Raw genomic sequence first — 27,903 nt, forward strand, 5'->3', positions numbered from 1 at the left:
GCCTTAACATGCATGTGGCTGGCTATCTCCTGACACTAATGCATCGTTCCAAGCCCGCCCCTCCCTCCTCCGACCCAGCAATGGCCACGTGATTACACTCCTCTGTTCTGCTCTGTCATTGTGATGCTCTGAAACCAGGCCTTTTGCTGAACCTCCTAGTCTGAAAGGAAAGAAAAGGCTTTTTCTGAAAGGAGGGGCCTGTTTGAAAAACAAGAGTCACTGAAAAAGTCCTTTGTGTGACATCAGCCAGAGCTTCTTAGCTTCCCTGATGTCCCGGGCTGGGCCCGCATTGTACCCTGCACGGAGCCCTCTCTCTCTGGTCATGGGCTGGGCTGGGCTGGCAGTTAACGTGGCATGGGACCTCCTCCTAGTCCACCCACTCCATACTGTGAGGGAGCACTTCCGTGTGTATCTGAGGCTAACCTTGGAGAAAGGTTATTTTTTGGATGGTAATATTGAGAGGCAGAAGCCTCGGTACCTCCAGGTGTGAACGTGGGCTGGTGGATTTTCCCTTCTCCTGCACACAGCGTTGTCCAGTGTTCTCAGAATCTTGGGTTTTTCTCCCCATTATATTTTGCCCTCCTGGGCTCACGCACAGTTCACAGAAGGGAAGGGGGCCCAGCAGATGAACGGAATTGGCCAGGGCTCTTCAGCAGGGTGGCTCCCAAGACTGGGTCTCTGAACCCCTGTCCTCCAGTGCAAGACCCCTTACTCCCGGGGGCTCCTGCGGGCACCCACTTTTTCCCAGCTCTTTTCCTCCTTCCTGCATGGAGCGCCCCATCCTGGCCAGGCCCACCTGGGACAGGGCAGGTGGGGCAGGGGTGCCCCAGCCCTATAACCAGCCCCTCTCCCCCAAGCCCCTGCCTCTGTTTCCTCTCCCCATGCTGCATTTGCTATTCTGTGTGTGACTCACCTCCTCTTCTGTTTAAAGCTGCCTACTTCATTCATCATAGACAGCAGTTTATCTTCCCAGGTGAGTCCTTTGCATGGTTCCACTAACTGTCCCTTGCCGTGACCCCCTCTGTCTAGCCCTCTCCCTGAGGACCTGTGTTTCACACCCATCTGCTTTGAGAGCTGACTGTCTGTTGAGGGTGGGTAAGGGGGCAGAGTGAGTAACCTTGAAGCTGGCCCTTCACAGGGGCAGTGCATTACCGCGAGGACCCTTGGCATCCACCCTCCCCCGCCTCTTTGCAGAGACTGTAGGCGACTTGTCCAGGGTCACAGCCAGAAAGTGGCAGAAATCCAGTTTGCAGAATAAGGGGAGAGGACCTTTTGCTGATGCCTTTTGAGCATCTGACAAGTCATCTTCTACATAATGGCAAGGAAACTGCTACCCTTTCTTCAAGAAGGGGATGCCAGTTTGGGAAGGTCTGCAGACTTCATTTATTTGGCGGGTCTCTCGTTCCAGAGCCTTGCCGCACAGCGCCATCTGCTGGCCGTTGTTGGAAATGCCTGCCGTGCAGAAAGCTGAAAGAAAACTTTTAATTTAATTAATTTCCTTCCACAGAAATTGTTTTGCACATCTACTATGTGCCGGCCTTTGCATGTGACCATATTCCTGCCCCTAAGGAATTTATACTCTTTAGTACTTATTTCTCTAATTGGAGGTGACAAGCAATAGTATAAGTAATCTGTGACTTTAATTCTGAGTTTAGTCATATGAAGGTTCTGTGTGTTTTTGATGAAAACTGTAGTTAATTGTTTTTCCCTGGATTAAACAGGCCTGTCTTGAAGTCATGGTATTTTGGTAATTGCAGGCCTTTCTATTCCCCATCCCAGCTCCATTAGGGGAGTGACTAAGAGCATTTGTTAGCTCCTATAGGTGGTTTCTCAGGCTGTGCAGGCTGGTTGGGGGTAGGGCCAGGCTCCCTGAGCTGCCTCTGTGGTTTCACACCCATTTTTTTCTGTGGCTCCCCTCCAAGAGCCTGCCTGGTTACTGCTCTAGGGTGGCATACAGGGGAGTACCCTTGAAAGCTTTGGGAGAACGTGGCTTTTTTTCTAGTAGGGTCCATCTTGCTCTGAAGATGTCAGGGGGGAGAGGAAGGAAATATAGTTCCATTAAAACAGATACGGACACATTTGGAGCAGAATACAAATTACACTCTTAATGTTTAAGGACAAGTGTGAAGCTTCAGAGGCATTTTGCCGCCCCCCAACCTGAGGTGCTGTTTCTCCCCAGACTCCCATCTACCCTGTGTCACCCTATCTCTGTGCGTGTGTTTTTCTTCTGTGGAAACATTTGAGCAGTGTTGGGTGGGTAGAAACATCAGACTGCCTTTGACGGTCTGCAGACGCAAGGTAGTGGTGTCTGGGGGAGCCTTGGCAGACTTCCGGGTTTAGGATTCCCCAGAAATTGCACACAGGATGTTGGGTACATGTGTGCATTTCTCTGATAAGAAGGTCCACGGCCTCTATCAGACTCTCCCAAGCCTGTGAGGTTCAAGAAATGTTGAGAGGGCTTCCCCAGGCGGTAAAGAATCTGCCTGCCAATGCAGGAGATGCTGGTTTGATCCCTGGGTCGATAAGATCCTCTGGAGGAGGAAATAGCAATCCACTTCACTATTCTTGCCTGGGAAATCCCATGGACAGAAGAGCTGGTGGGCTGCAGTGCATGAGGTCGCAAAGAGTTAGACACGACTGAACACGCAGGCAGAGATGTTGAGAAAGCTTCAGGAATAGCCTTGCGGAGAGCGCAGAGGGAGGTGAGGGAGATTTGCTGGCTGATGGGAATTCTCTTTGTTCCAGCAGACAGGGAGAGGCCCTGATTAGCTCCAACCACCGCCACCTCCAATCTCTTCTTTTGCTGCAAAAGGGGGTGAGGGGCCCACCCAGCCCTGAGGCAGCCAGCCTCTCTGAGCACGTTGAGAAGGGACCAGAGAGAACAGAAAGCAGCCAGCAGCAGGAGCAGCCATGGGGAGGGGGGAGAGTTGGCCTGTGCCACATTGGCTCCACCCTGGGGTGACCATCTGTCCAGTATTCCCCGGATGGGGGGCTTTTGGTGCTGAAACTGGGAAAGCCACCGACTCAGGCGTCAGTGCCAACTTCTTGATCCCAGGGTCCCTGATGCGTGGACTGTGCATTTCTGTCTCCGCAGAGTGCTGCTCCACCAGCCACCAAAGCTGGAAGCTGAGGTGATGGGGCCTCTGGCTCCCATCCGAAGTGCCCGGCATCCGTGCCAGGCACCCGGTGTCGCTAACGAGCCACCTGTGAGTCTGGCTTTTGGCCTCTTCTGGCCCAAGGGTCTTGCCACAGTCAAGGGTTGTTGCAGCCAGCAGCCCCTGCCTCAGAGGCGAGGAGGAGGGTCCAGCCCACAGGTCCAGTCAATAGGGGCCCAGTTGCTTTTACCACTTGCTTGTAGGGGGCCTCAGGGCGATGGTGGCAACTGAGAAGTCTCAGCTTCCACCCCGCCTGGAGTCCCTGCCCAGGGCAGAGCCGTGTGGGAAAACCAAGTGCCGCGGAGGCTGCGTCTGCGCTCTGATTTAGGGAAAGCACATGGAAGTGGCCCTGAGAGCCCGCGTGCGACCCATGCAGGGGCCGCTGGGGAAGCACCTCTGCCCTGTGTCTCTGGGGGTAGTGGGAACGGGTCTCATGCCTCGTATTTTTTTTCCGTTTCCTCCAGACATTTCGGCATTTCCACAGGCAGCGCCGTTCACCGATGGAGCGGACAGTTCCCGGTAGGCGCTTTTTCTTCCTTGGGGACTTGTTAAAGCTGGACCCACATCCCTGACCACCTCCTTCATCTACCTTTATTAATACTGTTTTTAACATTTTATTTTATATTGGAGTATGGACGATGAACAGTGTTGTGATAGTTTCAGGTGGACAGCGATGGGACTCAGCCATACATATTGCGTTTATCCATTCTCCGCGCCCCAAACTCCCCTCCCATCCAGGCTGCCACATAGCCCTGAGCAGAGTTCCCTGAGCTCTATAGCAGGACCATGTTCTACCTCCACATTTAAATCTCTGACCCTCTAATTTCAGACCTTACCATGGACCTGGGCAGCCAGATGGAGCACTCCTTGGGCTAATTCTCCCTGTGATCCAGTTAACTCAGCCACAGGGTTTTATTTGCCTCCTATCACCGCAGTCAGCATGGGGTGGGGCTGCCTGTGCAATGGAGCTGTCTAGAGACCCAGGAGGGCTGGGCGAAGGCGCCCAGCCTTAGAGAAACCTAATAATTCAGCTCCTGTTCATGATGCTCCTTGGGCGTCAAGGAGCCCTTTCTCGGTCAGGCCACGCCGAGCACCTAACTCACCTTGTTTGGTCGAGTTCTCAGCCAGGTGTAAAGTAGGTGTCATCCTTGACATCCAGATGAGGGGATCAGCTCAGAGAGGTTAAGAAATTGCATTAAGTCACACAGCTAGGGAGTAACGGAAGCAGTCCTGAAGTAGAATTCCAAATCCTGTGTCCGTGCTCGGAACCCCATACTAGTTGTCAGATTTGAAAGGTCCCTGATGGTCACTGTCCACCCTTCAGCCCCCACCACCCTCAAGTTCAGCCTGGGGAAGGCCAAGGCCGGAGAAGGGAAGTGGGGTCTGGCCTTCAGCCTGCTGTGTGTTTCCACAGCATCCAGACCGCCTTCCCCGTGACCAAGTGGGTCAAAGGAAGGGTCCAGGCCTGGCACCCCTTTCTCAGACCTCGCGTGGGGAGTCCCCTGCCCAGCTGGGAGCTGAGTGGCCCAGCCTTGGGGTCTCCTTGACAAACCCTGCTTTACTCTTAGGCTTGACGACCAGCCAAAAGCAGATGTGTTGGAAGATCATGAAGTGGAGGTGAGTGATGGTAACCCGTGAGCCGTAGACGGGGCATCTCTTTCCTCTCTCCCCGGCTCAGTGCGTGGAGGTGTCTGGGAGCGTGTGGGCACCCGGCTCTGGTGGGGGCTATCCCAGGTGCCCACCTGCTGCACCAGACGCGGGCAGTGTGCAAGGCAGCGAGAGCAGTGAGGGGTGCCACGAAGCAAGCTTCCTTTTGCTTTTCTGTTTTTTGAGGCTAAAGTTAGCTCTTTATTCCTGTGGTTTCCACCTCCAGCCGAGAGGCCTGGGCCCCAGCCCAGGAGACTTTCCCTCAGTCTGGGGTGGGGCCAGGCAGTTGGATGTTATCAAATATTCCTGGGTGATTTTGATTGTAGCTGGGGCCAAGGACTGCTGCTTTGACCTTTGAACCAGTGTCACCCGAGCTTGGCAAGTGTGGTGGCTTATGAGCCTCAGCAGACTGATTTCCTCTTGCCCAGAGGAGTCACAGGCTTCCCAGGGGTGCTAGTGGGAAAGACTCCACCTGCCAAAGCAGGAGATGCAAGTGACATGGGTTTGATCCTGGGTCGGGAAGATCCTATGCAGTAGAAAATGCTGGAAAATTCCATGGGCAAAGGAGCCTAGCGGGCCCCAGCCCATGGGGTCCCAAAGAGTCAGACAAGACTGAGCGACTAAGCACAACACAGCACACAGAGGAGAGTCTCAGACTCTGTGTTTAAACAAAAGCCTAGGACTTTCCTGGTTTTCCAGTGGCTAAGACTCTGCACTCCCAATTCAGGGGGCCCAGGGTTGATCTCTGGTCAGGGGACTAGATCCCTCATGCAGCAACCAAGTGCTCATGTTACAACTAAAACTCCTGCATGCTGTAACTAAGAACAGAAAAAAAGATCCCACATGCTGCAACTAAGACCTGGTGCAGGCAAATAAAGTGAATAAATATTTTTTTAAAACTAAAAGCATATCCAGAAAGGGTGTTAGTGTTCTTCCCCAGCGATTAGGTATTGCTCCTAGGAGCAATGTCTTGGAACATTGGCGGGAAGAAGGGCCACGCTCCGTAGTTTGTGGATTAGGACCTTAGGACCGTGTGGTGCTGAGTGACCCGTCCACTTCGCACATGAGGTCTGCACAGAGCTGTGACTAGAGCCCAGGCCTCCTGACCCTAGACCCCTCTGCTCCCTGACCTGGTGGGGTCTTGAGGGAGGGAAGTCACCTGGCCCCAGGCCTGCCGCCCCTTCTATTCCGTCCTCCTCTCCTTCCAGGCCGAGGAGCCTGAGGCCGGCAAGTCAGAGGCCGAAGACGATGAGGACGAGGTGGATGACCTGCCGACCTCCCGCCGGCCCTGGCGGGGCCCCATCTCGCGCAAGGCCAGCCAGACCAGCGTGTACCTGCAGGAGTGGGACATCCCCTTCGAGCAGGTGGAGCTGGGCGAGCCCATCGGGCAGGGCCGCTGGGGCCGGGTGCACCGCGGCCGCTGGCACGGCGAGGTGGCCATCCGCCTGCTGGAGATGGACGGCCACAATCAGGACCATCTGAAGCTGTTCAAGAAGGAGGTGATGAACTACCGGCAGACGCGGCACGAGAACGTGGTGCTCTTCATGGGGGCCTGCATGAACCCGCCCCACCTGGCCATCATCACCAGGTAGCCCGGCCCCGCCCCCTCCCCTTTCCCTGGGGGCCTGGTGATTTGCATGCCCCTGAGGGCGTTTTCATGTAGAGACCTACTTCCCTGACTGTCCAGGGGTTAGCACTTCGCCTTCCACTGCAGCAGGTGCGAGTTCGACACCAGATCCCACGTGCCTCAGGGCCAAAAAGACAAAGCCTGTTACACAGAGTGAAGTAAGTCAGAAAGAGAAAACCAGATATTGTCTATTAATGCATATGTATGGGGTCGAGAAAAATGGTCCTGATGAACCTATTTGCAGGGCAGGAGTGGAGACACATAGAAAACAGACTTGTGGACATAGCGGGGGAAGGAGAGGGTGGGACCAACTGAGAGAGTATCACTGACATATATACACTGCTGCTGCTGCTGCTGAGTCGCTTCAGTCGTGTCCTGCTCTGTGCGACCCCACAGACGGCAGCCCACCAGGCTCCCCCGTCCCTGGGATTCTCCAGGCAAGAACACTGGAGTGGCTTGCCATTTCCTTCTCCAATGCAGGAAAGTGAAAAGTGAAAGTGAAGTCGCTCAGTCGTGTCTGACTCTTAGCGACCCCATGGACTGCAGCCTACCAGGCTCCTCCGCCCATGGGATTTTCCAGGCAAGAGTACTGGAGTAGGGTGCCATCGCCTTCTCCGACATATATACACTGCCATATGTGAAATAGATAGCTAATGGGAAGTTGCTGTACAATACAGGGAGCTCAGCCGGATGCTCTGTGACAACCTAGAGGGAAGAGATGCAGTGGGAGTAGGAGGCAGGCTCAAGAAGGAGGGGACATATGCACACTTACGGCTGATGCACGTTGTTTTATGGCAGAAACCAACCCAACATTGTAAAGCAGTGACCCTCCAATTAAAAATAAATGTTACAATACTAAAGCAATATTGTAACAAATTCAATAAAGGCTTTAAAAATGGTCCACATTTTTAAAAAAAATCTTAAAAAAAGAAGAAACCCCCAAAATGGAGTCTTAATTTCCCCATCCTATAACCCCACTGACATTAAATAAATAAATTAATGAAAGGATACCTAAAAGAGAGAAAATTCAAATCTTCTGGAAAAGCACAAAGTGAAAACCAGTCTCCTCCCACCCTACCTGGGTGCTGTAAACAAAGATGGGTACTGTAAACAGTTCCTTATCATGCCTTCCATCAAGGAGTTTGTATACACTCATGTTTTTAAGGGCTTCTCCGGTGGCTAGTTGTAGAGTCCAGCTGCCAATGCAGGAGGTGCTCAGCATCCCTCAGACCCCAGCCTCGGTGCTGTCCATCATCCAGCCTTCCGTCTCTCTCTCATCCACCCAGATGAGAGATCCGAGTCTGCTTAAAGGGAATGTGGCACTAGTGGTAAATATCCTGCCTGCCAATGCAGGAGACACGAGACTCGAGTTCAGTTCCTGGGTCGGGAAGATCCCCTGGAGGAGGAAATGGCAACCCACTCCAGTATTCTTGCCTGGAGAATCCCATGGACAGAGGAGCCTGGTGGACTACAGTTCACAGGGTCGAAAAGAGTCAGATACGACTGAAGCTACTTAGCACATATAGTAGAAGAATAAAAGAACATTAACAGAACATTTAACACAGCTGAGGGGGCTGGAACATGGAAAAGTAACCATCAACCGATACTCCAGACCCTGAGGGTCGTTATCTCATTGGAGACGTTTCCTAAAAACCAGCCCCTACCTCAGATGGCTTAAGGCTTCTCCCTGGAGCAGCAGTAAAGCCACCCATTTTCTCTAGGTCCTTCCTCACTCCAGGTTTTGCTTTAAATATTTATGTATTTATTTGGCAGTGTCTGCTCTTAGTTGCAACTCACGAGATCTTTCATTGTGGTATGCCGGCTTAGTTGCTTCATGGCCTGTGGGATATTACTTCCCCGATCAGGGATCGAACCTGAGTCCCCTGTATTGCAAGGCGGATTCTTAACCACTGAAGTCCCTCACCCCAGGTTTTAGGAGTCAGTACAGGTAGGGACCGGAGAAGGCAATGGCACCCCACTCCAGTACTCTTGCCTGGAAAATCCTATGGATGGAGGAGCCTGGAAGGCTGCAGTCCATGGGGTCGCTGAGGGTCGGACATGACTGAGGGACTTCACTTTCACCTTTCACTTTCATGCATTGGAGAAGGAAATGGCAATCCACTCCAGTGTTCTTGCCTGGAGAATCCCAGGGACGGGGGAACCTGGTGGGCTGCCGTCTGTGGGGTCGCACAGAGTCGGACACGACTGAAGCAACTTAGCAGCAGCAGCAGCACAGGTAGGGACTCCAAGATCCAAGCCCCTTATCTAATATAATCACCCTGACACCGCTGATAGCCACCCCCGCCCCTGCTCCACTGCACATTCAGCCTTGTCATAAGAAAACCCCGTGATCAGAGAACAGCACCATCATGAAAGTCATTATGGAGATCCCAGAGCCCTGATGCTGCCTGGTTACAGCCTGAAAAGGCCAGGTTCTTCCCTGGTTGACTTTGAGTGGTTGAGTTCCTGCCTCGCACCACGAGAGCAGGTGGACTGCTCTGAATGTGGGGCTCAGCTGGTAAAGAATCTGCCCACAATGCGGGAGACCTGGGTTCGATCCCTGGGTTGGGAAGATCCCCTGGAGAAAGGAAAGGCTACCCACTCCAGTATTCTGGCTTGGAGAATCCCATGGACTGTATATCTTAGAGAGTTGGACACAACTGAGCAATCCTTAAACTTAGTGAACTATTTCCTGTTCTATGGTGGGTGGGCTAGAGGTCTCAGGGGACGTGTGTTCTTGCCCCTTCAGGCTGGGCCCCTGCAGCATTGAGCATCAAGGGGACTTTCCTGGTGGTCCAGTGGTTAAGACGCAGCACTTCCATGATGGGGCAGGGTTCAATCTCTGGTCCCCATGTGCCATGAAGTGCAACCAAAATGAAACAAAGAAGGAATGGCCTCAGGTTGGTCAAGAAGGATTCTGGCACCCAGGGTCCAGGGCATGGAGCTGGTGGACACAGCTCTCCCTGGCTCCACAAGGGCTGAGGTCAGGCTGCACGGGCCCCAGATCTCTGCCTGACTCTCCGCTCTTCACAGCTTCTGCAAGGGACGGACGTTGCACTCGTTTGTGAGGGACCCCAAGACATCTCTGGACATCAACAAGACCAGGCAGATCGCCCAGGAGATCATCAAGGTAATGACTCCAGGGCTCCTAGCTGTCTCCCGATCCGTCTGCCGGTGTCAGGCTTGTGGCGGCGGCTGTTCTGTCTCTCCCTTTAGCTTGGGTGCCTCATGGATGGGACCTCCATTTCCTTCCCTCTTTCTTTGTCTTGTCTGCTGGGAACTGAACACACTGGAGAAATGCAGTGGGCTTTAAAGACAGATGGCCTGAGTTTGAATCTTGGTGATACCAGCTATGTGACTTCGGGCAGGTCGATTAGCCTCTCTGAGCCTCGGCCTCCTCCCCTGTAAAATGGGGTTGCCTGCATCACCTCCCTCATTGGATTGGTGCAAAGGTAAACTGCGATAATCCATGGAGAGAGCATTGAGCCCGGGTGAGAATCTGTTAGATTTAAGGTTTGCGGCAGGTGTTCTGCCTTAAAGTTTCTGAATCTAAGTTTCATGTAGACCAGGCCCTCAGGCTCAACTCAGGCAGCCTTTTTTCTTTTGCTTCCATCTTTTCCAAGTAATTAAACAAAAGTGAGAGAAATGCTTATTTGTTTCTTTATTTAGCAGCAGACAGGGTCTGAGAAAAACTCCATCAGGGCTGGATGGGCTTCCTCTTCCTGGTTCTTGTTTTTGCAGAAAAGCTTTCTCTTACCAGCTCCCACCACGTTTTTGTCCCTGTCCTGTCTTCAGTTTTGCTTTTTTCTTTTTTTCTCCCTCCCTCCTTCCATCCATCATGTGTGCACATCATTGGAAAGGAAAAGATGGAAATCTCAGTGACATTTAGGAACACCAAGATTTCTCCATGACATTTCCACATAGCAAAATGAACGCATGGGCTTCCCTGAAGGCTCAGTGGTAAAGAATCCACCTGCCAATGCAGGAAACACAGGTTCAGTCCCTGAATCGGGAACCCCTGGAGAAGGAAATGGCAGCCCACTCCAGTATTCTTGCCTGGGAAATCCCATGGACAGAGGAGCCTGGTGGGCTACAGTCCATGGGATCAAAAAGAGTCACACAGACACACACAAAAAGACAGCTTAGTGACTACACAACCACAAATGATTGCATTAAACTTTTGCAGCCCCCCCAAACCAAAATATCACATGTATGCCTTCATCTGTAGTCTGTCTCATCACAGAGAAGTTGGGGGGAGCTGCAGTGTTAAACCTACTCTGTGATATCCCCAAACCTGCTGGGCCCTGCTCCCCCACACTGTTCTGTCTCCTTATTGTCAGGACACTGGGGGAGTCTGGGTGTTGAGTTTGGCTGAGTTCGGCTGAATGAGTCATCTGGAAGATTCCAGGGTAGAAGTTGCTCACAGGTTTTGGAGCTGCAGAGCCAGAAGCAAGCTCTCTGCTGGCTCATTTATTTTCCCCATCCCCCTTCTTCTGGGAACTTCTAAGCCACTTCCTTTTGTATGCATCTGTGATACTTGGAGGCTCAAAATATAATAATGGGGTCTTGACCTTTGGTTCAGAGAAGGCAATGGCAACCCACTCCAGTACTCTTGCCTGGAAAGTCCCATGGACGGAGGAGTCTGGTAGGCTGCAGTCCATGGGGTCATGAAGAGTCGGACACAACTGAACAACTTCACTTTCACTTTTTACTTTCCTGCATTGGAGAAGGAAATGGCAACCCACTCCAGCGTTCTTGCCTGGAGAATCTCAGAGACGGAGGAGCCTGGTGGGCTGCCATCTATGGGGTAGCACAGAGTCGGACACGACTGAAGTGACTTAGCAGCAGCAGCAGCAGCAGACCTTTGGTTAGAAGGTTTGGGGGGCCACCCCTGAAGTGTTGTGAAATTATAGGAAGGGAGGAGAGTTTGTGTTCCAGACCCGGGCACTTTCTTTCTTGTCTCTGGCTGTTTGAGGCTGTGGCACCTGTTTTATTAACAAGGCTCAGAGAGGTGCAGCCACTTATCCTCGTCACACAGCTGGTCCCTGTTCAACCCAAGGTGTGCTCTTTGGCTCTCTTCGGTCACTGGGGAAGCCTTGTGCCTTGGTTTGGTTTGGGAAGTAGGCAGATATTTTCAGGGGGATCGTCTTGCATTCAGGATGGAATTTTGGGAGAGAGTAAGTCACTCTTTTTGAAACCTGCCCGCTTCCGTGGTGGGATGACAGCTCTCAGTAGGCCTGAGGGAAGTGGCCACAGTGAACCCCGCGCCCTCCCATCTCTTACAGAAGAGCATCTGCCTGCGTACATTCTTCTCTGACGAGCTCCAGGCCCACTTGGTCCAAGCTCTGGGTTTGGCTGAGTTCTGTCTGCTTCTGCCTCGCAGCTCGTTCCTTCTCTTACCTCAATGGGACTTGTTGACCTCTCCCCTCCTCACCCCGAGATACCTTTGAAGGCAGGGAGATTTTTCACATGTGAAGCACCCCTTGATGCGGGAGGTAGGGAGGTGGGTTTGCATGTGCCTCTTTCTGACCTGGCAAGGATGCCCACTTCAATCGTGACATCGTGTACCCCCTCCCTGTTCCCAAGCACATCAGGGTGCCCGGGAGTCCTCGGTTTGGCCTGGGATGAGAGCATGCCTGCATCAGGTCACCCACGTTCCTGGCCAGTCAGCGTTCGGTGCAAATAGGGCATTGGTTAGAAATCACCCAGCCCTGACCTGGCACTTGGCAGATAAGGAAACTGAGGCTCAGAAGTCAAGTCCAAGGCCACACAGTGAATTCGAATCATCTGACCCAGATTTCAGTCCTAGTCCAGGACTTCTACGGCAGCACTGGCAGTGGGGCCGCCTGAGCTCGGGGACTCCCCCTGCGGGAATTCCACTCTGTTCCCCACTCCCAGCCCAAGCCTTGGCTCAGCCTGAGAGGTGAGGCTAGCTGTGCAAAGCCTGATGAGACCTTAAATCCTTGGGTCTTTTATGACTCAACAGAGAGGGTAAAGACGCCCTGGAGGTCCAGTGGTTAAGACTCCATGCTTCCAGTGCAGAGGGCACGGGTTTGATCCCTCATTGGGGAAGATCCCACATGCCTCACAATATGGCCAAAATATTAAAAAAGAAATCAAACAAAACACGGAGGGTAGCATCACAGTGAACCTTCATACACTTCCTGACCACCCCTCCTCCAGAGCCCCCCATCCCCACTTTCTGCGCTTCTTCTGAGTATAAGGTGGGTGTGGGGCAGCAGCGCTGACCGGAACCAGATCTCAGCTGTGCTGCCTAACCGCTGCATGACCCGGGCAAGGGACTGCCTGTCCCTGAGGCTGGGTTTCCTCCTCTGTGAAGAAGAGACAGCACTGCATAGGGCTGTGAAGGTTAAATGAGGGGACTGGGGTAAGGCATCTGGCTCAGGGCCTGGCCCAGGGTAGAAGCTAAGGCCATCATCGTCCGTTTTCCCTCCGCCCCTGACGTGAGGCTCTCTGTCTTCCAGGGCATGGGGTACCTCCACGCCAAGGGCATTGTGCACAAAGATCTCAAATCCAAGAATGTCTTCTACGACAACGGCAAAGTGGTCATCACAGACTTCGGGCTGTTCGGGATCTCGGGCGTCGTACGAGAAGGACGGTCAGTTGGCCTTGGGCGTCCAGAGAGACTGGGGCAGTGCTGGTGGGCCCGAGGCCTGGGCACTCTCGCTGTCAGTGGCCAAGGGCCAGCCTTCCCTATAGGAAAGGCCAGGCCTGCTCTGCTCCTGCTCTTGTGGTTCCAGTTCAGAATCAGATTTGGGTGACCTTGAGGTCCCTCGTAGTGCTTAATTCTCAGGCTGACCGCTGAGGAGGCTGGGTCCCCTCACTCCCATTTTCCCAGCGTCAGGTTCTAGTTCTACGAATCCTGAAGGAGAAGGGCCACTCCCCCAGCCTCAGGACCCCAGGAGGGAGAGCCAGCCCCAGGCCAGGTTGTGAGCTCCACAGGCAGTTCCCGTCTCCTGCACGGAGATTCCCTCTGCTCTCCCAGGGTAGAGAATCAGCGCCCTCGGGAGCAGCTCCCGGCCAATACAGTCCTTGGCCTGCTTTTCTAGAAGAACCTGCTTATCACTCCTCTGTAACATTCCCCCACTTGCCTTGGCAAGTGCCCCATTGGCGTGCTGCTTTTCTGGGCCGTGCAAGGGGTTGCAAAGAGTCAGACACGACTGAGCAACTGAGCACACGCCCATGGTGGCATGCCAGCCCTGGGGCAGACATGTGCCCTGCAGGCCTCGCTGCTGCCCACTAAAGGCCCTGTCCTTGCCCTGGCTTCTGGCCTCCAGGCGTGAGAACCAGCTGAAGCTGTCACATGACTGGCTGTGCTACCTGGCCCCCGAGATCGTGCGGGAGATGACCCCCGGGAAGGACGAGGACCAGCTGCCCTTCTCCAAAGCTGCCGACGTCTATGCATTCGGGTGAGGAGGTGCCTGGTGTCCCTCTTCCTGGGGCCTCTGAGGCCAATTGTGGCTGAAACAGAGGATCCTGCTGGCTACTGGGGGGCAGGGGGATGTGCTTTGAGGCTGGTTCAGCTGCTTCTTTGGGCCAGTGACTGTGCCCTTGACCTTCTGTTTTCCCCACCTGTAAAATGGGACGAATAGAGCTCCTCCCTGGTAGAGCAGTTTCATGAGGACCGATTAGGTAATTGTATAAAATACTTAAGGGGCTTCCCAGGTGGTGCTAGTGGAAAAGAACCTGTCTGCCAGTGGAGGAAACCCAGTGAGATGTGAGTTTGATCCCTGGGTCAGGAAGATCCCCTGGAGGAGGAAATGCCAACCCATCCCAGTATCCTTGCCTGGAGAATCCCTATGGACAGAGGAGCCTGTCAGACTACAGTCCACGGGGTCGCAAAGAGTCAAACACAGCCAAAGCGACTGAGCACACACGCATAAAATGCTTAACTCTGGGTGTGCTTCTCACCTGTTGCTCCCCAAGGACAGTCTCCAGAGCTAACCAAGAGCTGTCCTCCTGGGAGAAGGGGGCAGCTTCCATCTGTGCCCTGAGAAGAGCTGGCCTGCTGATGGACAGACACACAGAAATGTAGAAATAAAACACGAGCCAGATGCATAACACCTTCTCTGAGCCACATTAAAAAAGAAACCGGTGAAATCAGTTTCAATAGGTATTTAACTCAGTATGGCCAAAATATCATTTCAGCATGTGATCAAAATAAGAAATTCAGGAGATATTTTATGCCACAGAGCTTTCAAAAGTGTGGTGTGTTTTACACCTCAGTTCCTCTCCCCACATTTGAGTTACTCAGTATCCTCACGTGCCCTCCACCCCGTCCCTGTGTTGGTCAGGGTGGGTCTAATGGAGACGGTCCCGTGCAGATAAGTCGAGAAAAGCTAGGGGACTTGGAGGGTCAGAGTGAGGGCCCCATGCCATCATCTCTTGGGCGATCCTTTGCTCATGGGTGGGCTCTTCCTGCCCTGACCTGTCACTGTCATTTCCTGAGCACCTTCGTGTGCCAGGCCCAGGGCTGGGCATTCCTATCACTCCTCAGAGGACCTTGGCCATGGGTACCCACCCCACTGAGGTTGAATGGTTGTACCAGGACCTCTGCCCAGAGCCGGTGGTGTCTCAGACTTCTCACCACATGGGAGCACAGGGCCCCTGGTGGACTCAGGGTGGTCCCAGAAGTCTGGCGGGTGACGAAGGTGGGCCGAGGGTCCCGGGTCCTCAGGCTGGGCTCCAGGCATCATGGCAGCAGGCGCCACCCCACCCCCCCCCCCCCACCCCACGCCCTGCTAGTGTGAGCTGAGCGGAGCCATTTAGGAGCTCACGCCATGTGGATGGGTGGTCTCCACAGGACTGTTTGGTATGAGCTGCAAGCCAGAGACTGGCCCTTCAAGAACCAAGCTGCAGAGGCCCTGATCTGGCAGATTGGAAGTGGAGAGGGCATGAAGCGAGTCCTGGCCTCCATCAGCCTGGGGAAGGAAGTCACTGTGAGTAGCTGCCCTGCGCTGGAGAGGGTGGTGGGGCTAGAGGGCCAGTGCCTGGCTGCCCTTCCTTCACCCACCTGAGAAGTAGAACCACTGCATGTCAGGCTGGCCTCCATGCTGCTGGCTAGGAGGCCTGTGAGCTTCCCAGGTGGTGGGTAGTAAAGAATCCGCCTGCCAATGCATGAGACGCAGGAGATATGGGTTTGATCTCTAGGTTGGGAAGATCCCCTGGAGTAGGAAATGGCAACCCAGTCAAGTATTCTTACCTGGAAAATCCCATGGACAGAGGAGCCTGGCGGGCTACAGTCCATGGGGTCGCAAACAATCTGACATGACTGAGTACAAACACACACATATACACACACATGAAGCCTGTATCCTCCACTACCCCACTGTTAACCTTTAAAAAACAATTATCTTTAAAAAAAAGGAAATAAAGCTCTTGGTTTTGTTAAATTATGAGAAAGATAATAAAGCCTGTATGTTACTTACTAGAAAGATAATAACAAATTTCACTCCCTAAAGTACAAACAGTGGGGTTGTGGTAGTATCAGATCTTTCTCCTCCACGTCTTTCTCGAGTGTTCGAGAACTAGTCAAAATTTCCCCAGCAAATTCGTTTTCAAGAGGCCAAATCATCATAGGTTTGCTCCCCTCGCGTGACTGATGGTTTCTCTGCATCGCAGTGTGTAAATTCACCCCGCCTGGCACCGTGATATGTGCAGGAGTCCAGGGGCGGTGTTTTCAGTGTTAGCCATGCGCTCATGAGTCAGGTGGGCCTGGAGCAGACAGATGCCAGTGGGGTGTTGATAAGGAGCTCCAGGGGGTTCCTGGGCAGCACTGCAGTGGAGGCCTCTGGGGGGACCACCTGGTGCTCGTCCAGGTAAAGTGCCACCTAGGCTGTGAGTCTCGCTGGGTCCCCACCTGCCTGGTCATGTGTGCAGGCCTCTCTTCTACAGGAAGTTCTCCTGAATTGAAAGGCCAATGGGGATGCAGTGTGGATGATTGGATCCAGAGAGTAGGCCGCAGGAGAAGGGCTTTGCCATCACTTGGGGTGGTCAAGACAGCTGTTCTGCCGACTCCTCTGCCCTACGCCCAGTCGGTCTTGTCACTCCAGCCTCCATTCCTGCAATGCCCAGGCTCCCACCTCTGTTGCAGCCCCGCCCTGTACACCTTCTGAATATCTTGTGTCTCACCTGTCAACATGCTGCCTTCTGCTTTCCATTCTAAACGTCTGTGATCTCTTTCTTCTGACCTGTCTTTTGGCTTTGTGACTGTTATTCCAGGGAGGTCAAGGAAGGAAGAAGGAGAGGCAGGCCCATGCTTTTCATTTTAACTGGAAGCCTTAGAGTACTTCTGAAATTAAGTTATTTCTTGGCTGTATTCCAGCCATGGCTGGTCACCTCAGTGTCGGCAGGAGGGTCGGGGGACCATCAGCTTGCGGGGTGCTGGTGCCCGGGAGCATCAAAGGGACCCTGGGCAGAGGGCCTCTGCTGCGCCCCTCTTGCTCCCTGCCAGCTCTCATGCCTTCTCGTGGCGTCTCGCCTTGCAGGAGATCCTGTCTGCCTGCTGGGCCTTCGACCTGCAGGAGCGGCCCAGCTTCCCCCTGCTGATGGACATGCTGGAGAAGCTGCCCAAGCTGAACCGGCGGCTCTCGCACCCTGGGCACTTCTGGAAGTCTGCTGAGTAAGTACCCCTTGGAGCCAGACCTGCAGCCAGGTGTCTTGGGGATAGGGCACCATCTGCTCTGTCTGCCTGAGACTTCTACCTAGGGAACCCCTAGAGCTGGTTAGCCAGAGGGGACTCATTCCCTTGCCCAAGGGGTACTGGGATTCTGTTCACCACATTTTAAAAAACTTTTTATTTTATGTTAGAGTACAGCCAGTTAACAATGCTGTGGTAGCTTCAGGTGCCCAGCAGAGCGACTCAGCCATGCATATACTGTATCCATTCTCCCCCCAAACTCCCCTCCCATCCAGGCTGCCACATAACATTGAGCTGAATTCCCTGTGCTATACAGTAGGTCCTTATCAGTTATCCATTTTAAATATAGCAGTGCATACATGTCCATCCCAAACTCCCTAAATCCCCCTCTACCATCCTTCCCCCGGCAACCATAAGTTCATTCTCTAAGTCTGCTGTTCATCACATTTATTTTGGAGACTTTTCCACAGGCTGGTGTCTCCCGTCCTCCTCTGTGAAAACCTCCATATCACTGTTAGCAGCTCAGTGCTAAAGCTGGGCCCAGGCTAAGGCCCTAACAAGAAGTTTCTGCCTGGGAAAGGGCAAAACAGAGCTTCACCAAAACCAGCAGAGCGGCTGTTGCTTAAAATGGCAGTCTCCTGACAGAGCTTTCAGCCCCCTGAGCAGCCACCTGTTACTGGGGCTGCATCTCTGGGGTTTAAGTGCCACTTAGACACTGGAGGCCCACCCTCCTTCTGTGTAATCCTGATCCTCGGCAGCCTCAGTGCCAGGGTGGTCTCCACTCCTCTCTTCTGAGTTCTGCCTCCTTTCCCTTTTTCTTTGTCTCTCTGGCTCTCTCTGCCAGATCCCTCATAAACAGACGCCTGCCCTGCCTCTGCGAGAATCTGGGGAAGTCCTTCCTTGTTCCGGCCTCAGCTCCACAGCTGGACAAAGTGGAGGGGTGGGCAGACATAGCCTAAACATGGGAAATAGTTCAGCTTTGCAGGCCGAGAGGGAAACTCGAGTGACAGCTCTTGTCAGTGGGGTTTGTGGGGCACCCAGCAGTGTGCAAAGCACTGATACAACTGCATACAGTCTGTGTCATAGCAACTCAGCTCTGCTGTTTGGTGTGGGGGCAGTCACAGGCCTATAAGCTCACGGGCTGACTGCTTCTAGTAAAACATTACTTATGAATGCTGAAACTTGAATTTCCTATTATTTTAGGCCATGAAATAGTCTTCTTTTGATTCCCTCCCCGCCAGCAATTTAGAAAGGTGAAAAAAAAAAAAGACATTCTTGGTTTGTGGATTGTACAGAAACAAGTGGCAGGTCACATGTGGCTGGACTCTTGGGCAAGATTCATGGCTTTGAACTTTCTTTTAAGGTGAAAGGCACTTTCTAGAAGTGAAATCTGCCACAGCCCCAGAACATGAAGATAGAACAGATACAGTGGGGCTTCTCTGTCTCTTTTTAAAATATTTATTTGGCTGCAGTGGCATCACTGACTCCATGGACATGAGTTTGAGCAAACTCTGGGAGATGGTGAAGGACAGGGAAGCCTGGTGTGTCATAAAGTGTCGGACACAGCTATGCTGCTGAACAACAGTGTGTCTTAGCCGCACCATGTGAGATCTGGTTCCCTGACCAGGGGTCAAACCCAGACCCCCTTCGCTGGGAGCTGGGTGTCCTAGCCACCGGACCACCAGGGAAGTCCCAAGTGGTGCCTCTCTTGATGGGAGTTGGAGGGAGGGCAAGAGCATAGCCCCCGGAAAAGCTGTACCCAGATCTCACACCTCCCCACGTGTGTGGTGGTGTCGGTACCTCCTTCTTCCAGAATGAGCTACATATGGTCTCTGTCACACTTTTTTTTGTTGTTTGTTTGTTTTGTATTTTTTACGACTCTAAAATGATCACTTTTTGTGGCCTGATTTGACAGACACTTAGTTTGCCAGGTCGTTTTGAAAATAAACCAAACCAAGCTTTGAGTTGAAGGGGAGGAGAGGCCCAGGCTGGGTCAGCCCAGCAGTACCTGTGAGGAGAACTTGTTGAAGAAATGTGGCAACCGAAGCCCGTTGTAGGGACAGTCTGACAAATGACGATATGTGGTGAGGGAATACTTTACCTTATGATGAAGATTCGATTCAGTATTTTGCACTTAAGATGGATCAGAGTCTAATACAAATAGTGGGTGACAGGATGTTGCTGTCAGAGGCGTGGGCTTTTCCCAGAGATTGCTGGCAGCTGCACCACCCCTGAGGTCACATGCCAGGGCCGGGCCTCCACCAGCACAGAGCTGATGGTCTGGGATAAAGATGGGCAGACGTGTGCTGTAAGCCCTCCGAGCAGGACGCTGTCTTGTCACCTCTGTATTCTCAGCTCCTAGCACAGTCCCGGGGGTGTAGTAATCACTCAGTAAATATTTGGTGGGTGAGGGGATGAAGGAGGGAATGATGACAACATGCTGAGTGCCAGGCAAAAACCCAGCCTCTGTGGGCACACTGCCCTCACCCCCGGGAGCTTGAGGAAGGGTCTCCAGAAGAGAACAGTCATGGGAGCTGGGTTTGGGTGGGAGCCTGGGGCTCTCCTGGTCTCATAAGAAGTTCAAGGATCTGGTCTGTCAGATGTTGGGTGGCTCGTTTAGCAAACTAGGCCTTGATTTTCTCCTCCCCCAAAGAGAAGCCTGCACTGAGTGGGTGCTGACATTCAGGAGATGATTCCAGATTCCTGAAAAGCCATGGAGCCCCACCTTCTCTTTCTACACGTGGGGCACAGAGTCACAAATAGGGAGGTTTCCTGCCCAAAGTGATCAGTTTTAGCCCCTGCAGGGAAAGAATGCCAGCGTACCTCAGCAAATCTGTATCAAAGCTTTCTGTTCATGATTTTTATTTCCACACACTCAAGCCTCTAATTCTCATTTTCTCTTTTCTTTTCCATCGATCTTGTTGCTTATTTTTATTTTCTGGGGGTGGTGGATGTGCTGGCCTGTCCTGTCATCTCCCCCCTCTCCTGCCATCCTGATTCCTGCGGCCCCCCTCCACCCACCCACGCTGGGTGTCCATCTCCATCACCTGCTGGACCGCGCTCCTCCCACGCCTGGCAAAATGGTTGCGGGCGCTCCCAGGCGCTGGCGGAGCCGCTACTACGGGAAAGGACGTTCCGGTCACCCCGACTTTAGGAACAACTGTCCAGTCCTGGAGGAATAGTGTGTCTTCTGCCGTTTCCCTGATCCTCGGCCTGTTTGCGTTTAACCCTTTGCACATCCTGTTTCCTACTGTTTCTGCATCCAGCTTCCCCTTCTTGGCGTGTGGTATTCCCATAAATAACAGTGATGCTCTGGCGGCTCACATGGCCACTGGCGAGGGCCCTGCAGGCTGTTTCTCTCCCCGGGCTGAGAGCAGACTCACAGCGTGGGGCAGGGCCTCAGTCCACACACCGTGGCAGATGATGGCTTGTTCTAGGGAGGGCAAGAACTCAGATTGCTGGCCTGAGTCCCCAGAAGCCCCTCTGGCTGGATCTTAAAGAAGAGAATGCAGGGAACAGACACAGTAAACTCCAAGATGTCAGTTTCAATGAGGAGCCGTGGGCCTGCTGGTTGACCTCTGTTCAGCATTCTGTGGCCGTGTCCCAGAGGAAAGCTTGGGGGAGGTTCTCTATGCCAGGCTCTCTTCCAAGCTTGCTCTGCTGCCAAGCATGGACTGGAATGGGGATGTCCTTTCCTCTGTCCACAGGGAAAGAGGGGCCCCTGCCCTGTGCCCTGGCCAGGCCTTAGCCGTGCCCCCTGCCCCCTCCCCATGGTCTCAGGCTCTGACTCTGCTCTCTCCCTTCTTGTCTCTCCTCCTGTAGGTTGTAGGCCTGGCTGCCTTGCATGTTCGGGGCTTTCTTCCTCCTAATCCACGCTGGGCACTGCGACTTCTACTCCAGCTCAAACAGCGCTGCGGGCACTAACCCAGGGAATGCGATGCTGCCGCCCCAGCCTCTCTGCTGAGACTTCTTTCTGCTTTGTTTGTTAAAACTGGCCCTCGCCCCGCCCTGTGGCCCTGTGTGTGCCTGAGTAACAGCTTTCCACGGAGGGTCTCCCTAACAGCACCCCCCAACCCAGAACCTCCTCCCTGGACGCAACTTCATCTCTCTGCAGCACTTCTGTGGGGTGGTCCCGTCTCCCTACTAACAACTCAACGAGAGAGATCCCCCTTCTCCCGCCCCCCGCAACATACCGGCCCTTCGCAGGGTGTGTCCCTGGGACAGGGGGCGGGGTTTTGCTTGGCTCTTAACCCACGAGGATCTTGGCCAAGGAGTGGAATGATTTCAGAGCTGCCTGCGGTCCCCTCTGGCGGGCTGGTGTGTAACATCACAAGTTCTATTGCCGTGAAAGACACCAGCTTGAAGGGGTGTGTCCTCGGCCGCACAGACACCTGGGAAAGTCGTCCTGAAGCAAGGGGGTGGGGCCTGTCTCCAAACAACTGTGAAAAAGCTTCCCGTCCATCCCTCCGCCCCCCCAGCATCACTCCCCTTCCACCTGCCCTGTGTAAACAGAAAGTACCAGACCCCAAGCCAGCATTTGGCAAGAGTGTGGCTGACAGGTCACGCACAGGTCCTCCAGGTATTACTAAACGTAGGTTCCTGACCCAAGACCTGAATCTGGGTGTCTGGAGGCAGAAGCTGAAAACCTGTATTTCAACCCGCTTCCCAGATGGCCCTGAGGCACCCCCGCGTTTGAGGACCATTTCTAGAAGGAGCATGCAAATATCACTCTCAAGGCTGGAGCTGAGTTTCTCTTCCCACCCAATTCCACCCGGAGCAAGAGCTTTGAGAATGAGCTGCCAATGCGAATGAGCCCGCAGAAGTTTCTGGGCACGCGGGGTGCTGGGGCTTTCGAGACAAACAGGCCACCGCCCTCCAGGAGGGAGCTGAGGCTTAGCACCTCTACCCCCCACCCCCACCCCGGGCCAGGTGTGACCAGGAGCAGCTCTGCCAAGGCCACTGGCCTGATCATCACTCCCACTTCTTGGTGCGGCCGGGTCCTCTACGGAGCTTCTGGAACTGGCCCGCTCATTAGCTAACTTTGCCCAAATTCTGATCAAAACTTGCAGGGCTATAATTCTTGTTTTTGTTCCTCTTTTCAGCATTAACAGCAGCAAAGTTGTACCCCGGTTTGAAAGGTTTGGCTTGGGCATCCTGGAGTCCAGTAATCCAAAGATGTAGCCAGCTGTGCGGTTTTTCTGACAACGTATTTCTTTCTTAAATGTGTCTCTCAAACATCCGAACCACCACCACAACAAAAAAAAACCCAATGCTCTTCAAAATACCAGCCACTCTTCTAAGTGCCACAAACCAGGAGCACGAGGCCTTGGCTTAGACCGTTCATCTACAAAAACACTTGGGTCCCGGAGATGGAGCTGCACCTGCCGTTTCTTAAAATGACATCACCAACAACCAGACCTGTCCTGACAGGCGGCAAATGTTTACATATATGTTCGTGTGGAGTTGGACTTGAGGTTGTACAATAGGTAATAATAAAAAAAACAGTCTGTGCAGAGGTTGCTGGCACCGTGGGCCAGGATGGCAGAAGTGGCCCTCCCCTCTGGAGGCGCCCACACTGGGCCAGAGGAAGAAAAACATCATGATTGTGGCTGGTCTCCTGGCAGGATGGGCGGGGTTGGGGGGTGGCAACCACAGGGTTTGACCAGGCTTCTACTTTGGCCCCAAATCCCATCACCTCTCATCCTATCAAAGAGGTGCGGTCTCTTCCTCCTCTTGCAGGTGAGACCCTGACCAAGAGTTGAGCTGGATTAACAGGGTCAGGAGTTTGCAGACAGCTTGAGTTCACCTTTGACCCCTGTAATCCAGTCCATATCTTCTGGAAAAGCAGAGACAGATCAAATCCAGATACCATCTGGACTGATCCAGTGGTTCCCAGCCAGGGTCTCCACTGCCTATGGAGGTGTTTCTTTCAAGAAGCCCCCAGCGGGGCACCTGGGAGATAGGATGAAAGGCTTTAACTGTTTAGATATATCCCAGTCCTTAACTAACATTTGACCCCAGTGCTAAGGCCCAGCCCAGCAGCTGTGTACACCGTGAAAGCTTGATCCATGAAAACAGGGAAGGTAGAAGGTGGGGGAAGAGGCAGGCAGGGTCTCTGAGCCCACTCTCCCAATCACAGGGTGCCCTGTGATTTAGAAGCCCATCATCGATCTTGCCAAAGTTCTGTAACTGCCCACCCCTGAGTCCTGTTGAAACACCCTAGCCTGCTCCTGACTCCTCTGCCCATGTTCAGAGCTCTTAGATAAGGTGGGAGGTGTGCACCCCGCCTTTCATTTAGACCCAGCTAGCAAGCCCCCCACCTTCAGAATCTTCCCAAGCACCAAGGCTTGTGTCTGTTGGAACCAGGTTTGGGAAAGTCCAGCATATGAGAGGGTCCTGCCTGTCCTCATTAGAAGCTGACTCCTAAAGAGGAAAGTTCCAAATGGCAGAGAAGCCCTTCAGTGAAGGTTAGGGCGTATCAGGCTCCAAAGCCAAAAATGACCCAGGGTGATGAAAGTGGAGAGGAGATTGTCTTCAGACCCACAACTCATGTCCACATTTGGAGCCAAGACGAGAAGGCACGTGGCCCTCCCACGGGGTTTATGTACACCTGTCTAACCAGGCTCTGAACCTGGAGTCTGGCCAAGTTGTCACATGAAATGGGCTGCTTGGCCTGGAGACTGTGGGGCAACCTTCCCGGCTCTGGGCTGAGCATCCCTTGGCGGCCCTGCTGGGAGGGCACAGCCGAACAGCTGTGCTGGGTACCCGGGCCTCCCGGCCAACAGCACCTCAACCCTGCCTGCTGGGTGTGTGGGGAGGAAGATGGAGAAGCTGTAAACCAGCTAGACTTGGCTCTGGGGTCTTTTGTCTCTGTGGGATGCTTGGCTTCTCCCCATCATCCATTTGACTGCCAGGTCAGCCTCTCCCCTGATCTCCCCACTCGACATGGCATGTGACTCTGCTTCCTCTGGTCATCAGGCTCCTCCCCCCACAATGGCTCCTTCGCAGAGGTCACAGTTCATGCCTCTCACGTTTCCCCTCTGAACTCTTGGACGAGCAGGTGGCCTGAGGGGTGGGACGGCAGCTGAGTAAATGGGACTCACCTCACTGCCCATGGACAGTCAGTCTGGGTTTTTTTTCCCTTGAAGGGTGTCACACTCTTGGGTCAGTTCAAGAAGATTTCTTTGAGTGCCTACTGTGTGCAAGTAGTACCAGACCAGGAGGGGAGCAGTCACAGTGCCCGCGTTTAGGAAACATGATTTGCCAGGAACCCGGAGGGTGGGACTGGGGCCCACCCTCTTCCTCTCCCGGGCCCTGGGATGCCTTCTTATTCTCAGTCTGAGCCTCTGCCCTACCTGTCATTGAAGAGAAGCAGCTGAGGAGCTCCCCAGGTGGTCCCCATCACCCTGTCTCTATTTAAGTGACTGTGAATTGAGGTTAGGAAGACACGCCTGCCCTTCCGTGTGCTCCCCCCATCTGCTTTGGAAACACATGAAGGATGGCAGATACTGTGAATTCAGCCCTCACAGCCAACTGTGAAAGGGATGGAGAAGCTGGGAGCCCTCCTGGACAAGATCTCGGGGGCTGCAGAGGTCCCCTGGGGTCTGAGAATGGAGCCCAAGTTTCAACCTTCAGCCTGCGCCCTGCCCCCCACCACCCTCCACTCCCCAGCCTCACCTCCAAACCCCTGGGATCTGTTCCTGATGCCTTTAAACACCAGAGCCAGAACCCTTGGTCTCCATCCAACCCAAGGTCTTGAATCCCGAGTTCCCCACCAGTTGTGAGTGGCGTGTAGCCAAGATGACGTCTCCACACCAACCACCAAATCAAAGACGCGTACAGGGCCTGGAATCCCTCTGCCCTCTCACAGCATTTCTTCCTGTGATCACTGAGGGGCATGGCATGCCCTGTAAGCCCCTGGTGGGGGTGGTGGGGGTTGCTGTGTTGCTTTGGGGGCCGGGTGGAGATATAAATGTGAAGCAAGTTAGGGAGCTTGTGCGATGCTGCAGTGTCGGCCAGGATTTCATCTGTGTGTGCAAACCCAGCATCTTCTGTGGCCACGAGGCACACACTTGCTTTTTTGAATGTGATGTAAAATTTGTATATTAAAAGTTTTTATATTTTCTATCAACTGCATTTGTCTTCCAGAAATACTATTAATTTAAATTAAAATGGTTAGTATTAACAGACGTGCACTATCCATTTTTGTGGTTTCTTTTTTTTTTTTTTTTTTTTGCCATTGGCAAGAACACTGTGCCAGGCCCAGCCTGGGTGTCTAGAGTCTGTGAATAAAATTGTTACCAAGGTGTCTGGGCCTTGTGTCTCCTTGGGTCCATTCCAGATGAGTGGGGCAGAGGTGGGGGGCTCTCGGATGGGTGGCGTAGGAAAGCAGGAAGGGAGGGGGCAGGGTGTTTGGCCCCATCTGGGAGCTCCCTCCAGGGAAAGAAATTTTGCCTGGACCTTGGAGGCAGATATTTCTAAACATATGAAGGAATAGAGATAAGAGCATCAAAGCCCATGATGTACAGAAGAAGGTCATCCTACCCCCAACAGTGACAGCCTGGTAACATACTCAGACCCGTCACTGTCTCCTCTGCTGGAGGGGTCTTTGACTTATGAAAGCCTTGAGGGGAGGGAATCATTAAGATTCATCTCAATATTTTTGGGAGCCTCTCCTTGCCAGTTATAAAGAGAGAAATGTGAGACTTCCCTGGTCGTTCAGTGGTTAGGACTACACCTTCCAATGTGAGGGGTGTGGGTTCAACCCCTGGTCAGGGAGCTAAGATTCCATGTGCCTTACAGCCAAAAAACCAAGATACAAAACAGAGACAATATTGTGAAGACTTTACTATATTCATTGGTTAGCTCTATAAATTTTCTGGTGGCATCTTTAGGGTTTTCTATGTATAGAATCATATATACAAAGGGAGATTAGTCAGCCATAAAAAAGAACACATTTGAGTTGGTTCTAAAGAGGTGGAGGAACCTAGAGCCTATTATACAGAGTGAAGTAAGTCAGAAAGAGAAAAATAATTATTGTATACTAATGCATATATATGAAATCTAGAAAGATGATACCAATGAACCTATTTTCAGGGCAGCAATGCAGATGTGGAGAAGGCAATGGCACCCCATGCCAGTACTCTTGCCTGGAAAACCCCATGGACAGAGGAGCCTGGTAGGCTGCTGTCCATGGGGTCGCTAAGAGTCGGGCATGACTGAGCGACTTCACTTTGACTTTTCACTTTCATGCACTGGAGAAGGAAATGACAACCCACTCCAGTGTTCTTGCCTGGAGAATCCCAGGGACGGGGGAGCCTTCTGGGCTGCCTTCTATAGGTTCGCACAGAGTCAGATACGACTGAAGCGACTTAGCAGCAGCAGCAATGCAGATGCAGATGTAGAGAAAGGACTTGTGGACACAGTGGGGGAAGGAGAGGGTGGGATGAATTGAGAGAGTAGCAAGGAAACATATACCTTAACCGTATGTAAACAGCGAGCCAGTGGAAATTTGCTGTATGATGCAGGGAGTTCAAGTCCAGTGCTCTTTGACAACCTGGGGAGCTGGGAGGGAGGTTCCAGAGGGAGGGAACATAGGTATGTGAGCGTTCTCAGCTGTGTCCAGCTCTTTGAAACCCTATGGACTGTAGCCTGCCAGGCTCCTATGTCCATGGGATTTTTCAGGCAAACATATGTATGCTGCTGCTGCTGCTGCTGTGCGACCCCATAGACAGCAGCCCACGAGGCTCCCCTGTCGCTGGGATTCTCCAGGCAAGAACACTGGAGTGGGTTGCCATTTCCTTCTCCAGTGCATGAAACTGAAAAGTGAAAGTAAAGTCGCTGAGTCTTGTCTGACTCTTAGCGACCCCATGGACTGCAGCCCACCAGGTTCCTCCATCCATGGGATTTTCCAGGCAAGAGTGCTGGAGTGGGGTGCCATTGCCTTCTCCAAAACATATGTATACCTATGGCTGATTCATGTTGATGTATGGCAGAAACCAACACAATATTGTAAAGCAATTATCCTCCAATTAAAAATAAATTTTAAAAAAGACTAAAAATGGTCCACATTAAAAAAAAGTCTTAAAAAAATTTTTTTAGAAAAAAAAGAGAGGTAAGCAAGAGGTTGGGGTAAGCACAACAGATGGGGGCCAAGGGGAACCAACGTCCTCTGAGCCAAGGAAGTGCTTTCTGCACATCATCTTACCTTAACCTAGTCCTCACAGCAGCACCCCCCGGGGTAGGAACTGTTGTGATGTTTCAGCTGAGGCACAGAGAAGTTAAGATATCTACTCCAGATAACACAGCTGGCCAGTGGCTAGTCCAGGACTTGGGCCACAGCTTGACTCCAGAACATCCTTCTCATCAGAAACTGGGCAATTTATTGGCCAGACATTTATTGAGCACCTCTGTGTTCAAAAGATGGTGCAAAGTGCTGGGGCACAGGAAAGAGGTAGAACCCTTGACTTCAGCTGGTGGCTGACCCAAGGAAGGAGTCCCTCAGTCTGTCTAGCAGGCTTCATGGAGGATGTGGCCTTGGAGCTGACTTGAAGGGTGAGTAATATGCCTGTTGCGTGTAAGTGAGAGTGCTTCCCAGGTGGTTCCGTGGTAAAGAATCCACCTTCCCAGGTGGTCCGTGGTAAAGAATCCACCTGCCAGTGCAGGAGATGTGAGTTTGATCCCTGGGTCAGGAAGATCCCTTGGAGAAGGAGATGGCAACCCACTCCAGTATTCTTGCCTGGAGAATCCCATGGACAGAGAAGCCTGGTGTGCTACAGTCTGTGGGATCACAAAGAGTCAGACATATCTTATCG

General features: G+C 52.8%; 1 protein-coding gene across 4 annotated transcripts in view; it reads left to right on the forward strand.

Annotated features, from left to right (window-relative positions):
- The window catches only part of KSR1 (kinase suppressor of ras 1), a 162,003-nt gene extending 136,606 nt beyond the window's left edge, over positions 1-25,397 (forward strand). For 2 of the 4 annotated variants that reach the window (XM_019981310.2, XM_070772723.1), the window contains 9 exons: positions 3,620-3,674; positions 4,724-4,772; positions 6,011-6,390; positions 9,463-9,559; positions 12,915-13,048; positions 13,728-13,859; positions 15,254-15,389; positions 16,938-17,071; positions 22,192-25,397. In XM_019981310.2, the coding sequence (XP_019836869.2) occupies positions 3,620-3,674; positions 4,724-4,772; positions 6,011-6,390; positions 9,463-9,559; positions 12,915-13,048; positions 13,728-13,859; positions 15,254-15,389; positions 16,938-17,071; positions 22,192-22,270 (1,196 nt within the window). In that variant the 3' untranslated portion in view covers positions 22,271-25,397. Of the gene's footprint in view, positions 1-931; positions 974-3,619; positions 3,675-4,723; positions 4,773-6,010; positions 6,391-9,462; positions 9,560-12,914; positions 13,049-13,727; positions 13,860-15,253; positions 15,390-16,937; positions 17,072-20,189; positions 20,271-22,191 lie in introns of all 4 variants that reach the window. The other 2 variants (XM_070772726.1, XM_019981309.2) reach the window with 2 other exon arrangements.
- The last annotated feature ends 2,506 nt before the right edge of the window (positions 25,398-27,903 follow it).

Source organism: Bos indicus, chromosome 19, assembly GCF_029378745.1.
Source record: "Bos indicus isolate NIAB-ARS_2022 breed Sahiwal x Tharparkar chromosome 19, NIAB-ARS_B.indTharparkar_mat_pri_1.0, whole genome shotgun sequence".
Taxonomy (NCBI): Eukaryota; Metazoa; Chordata; class Mammalia; order Artiodactyla; family Bovidae; genus Bos; species Bos indicus.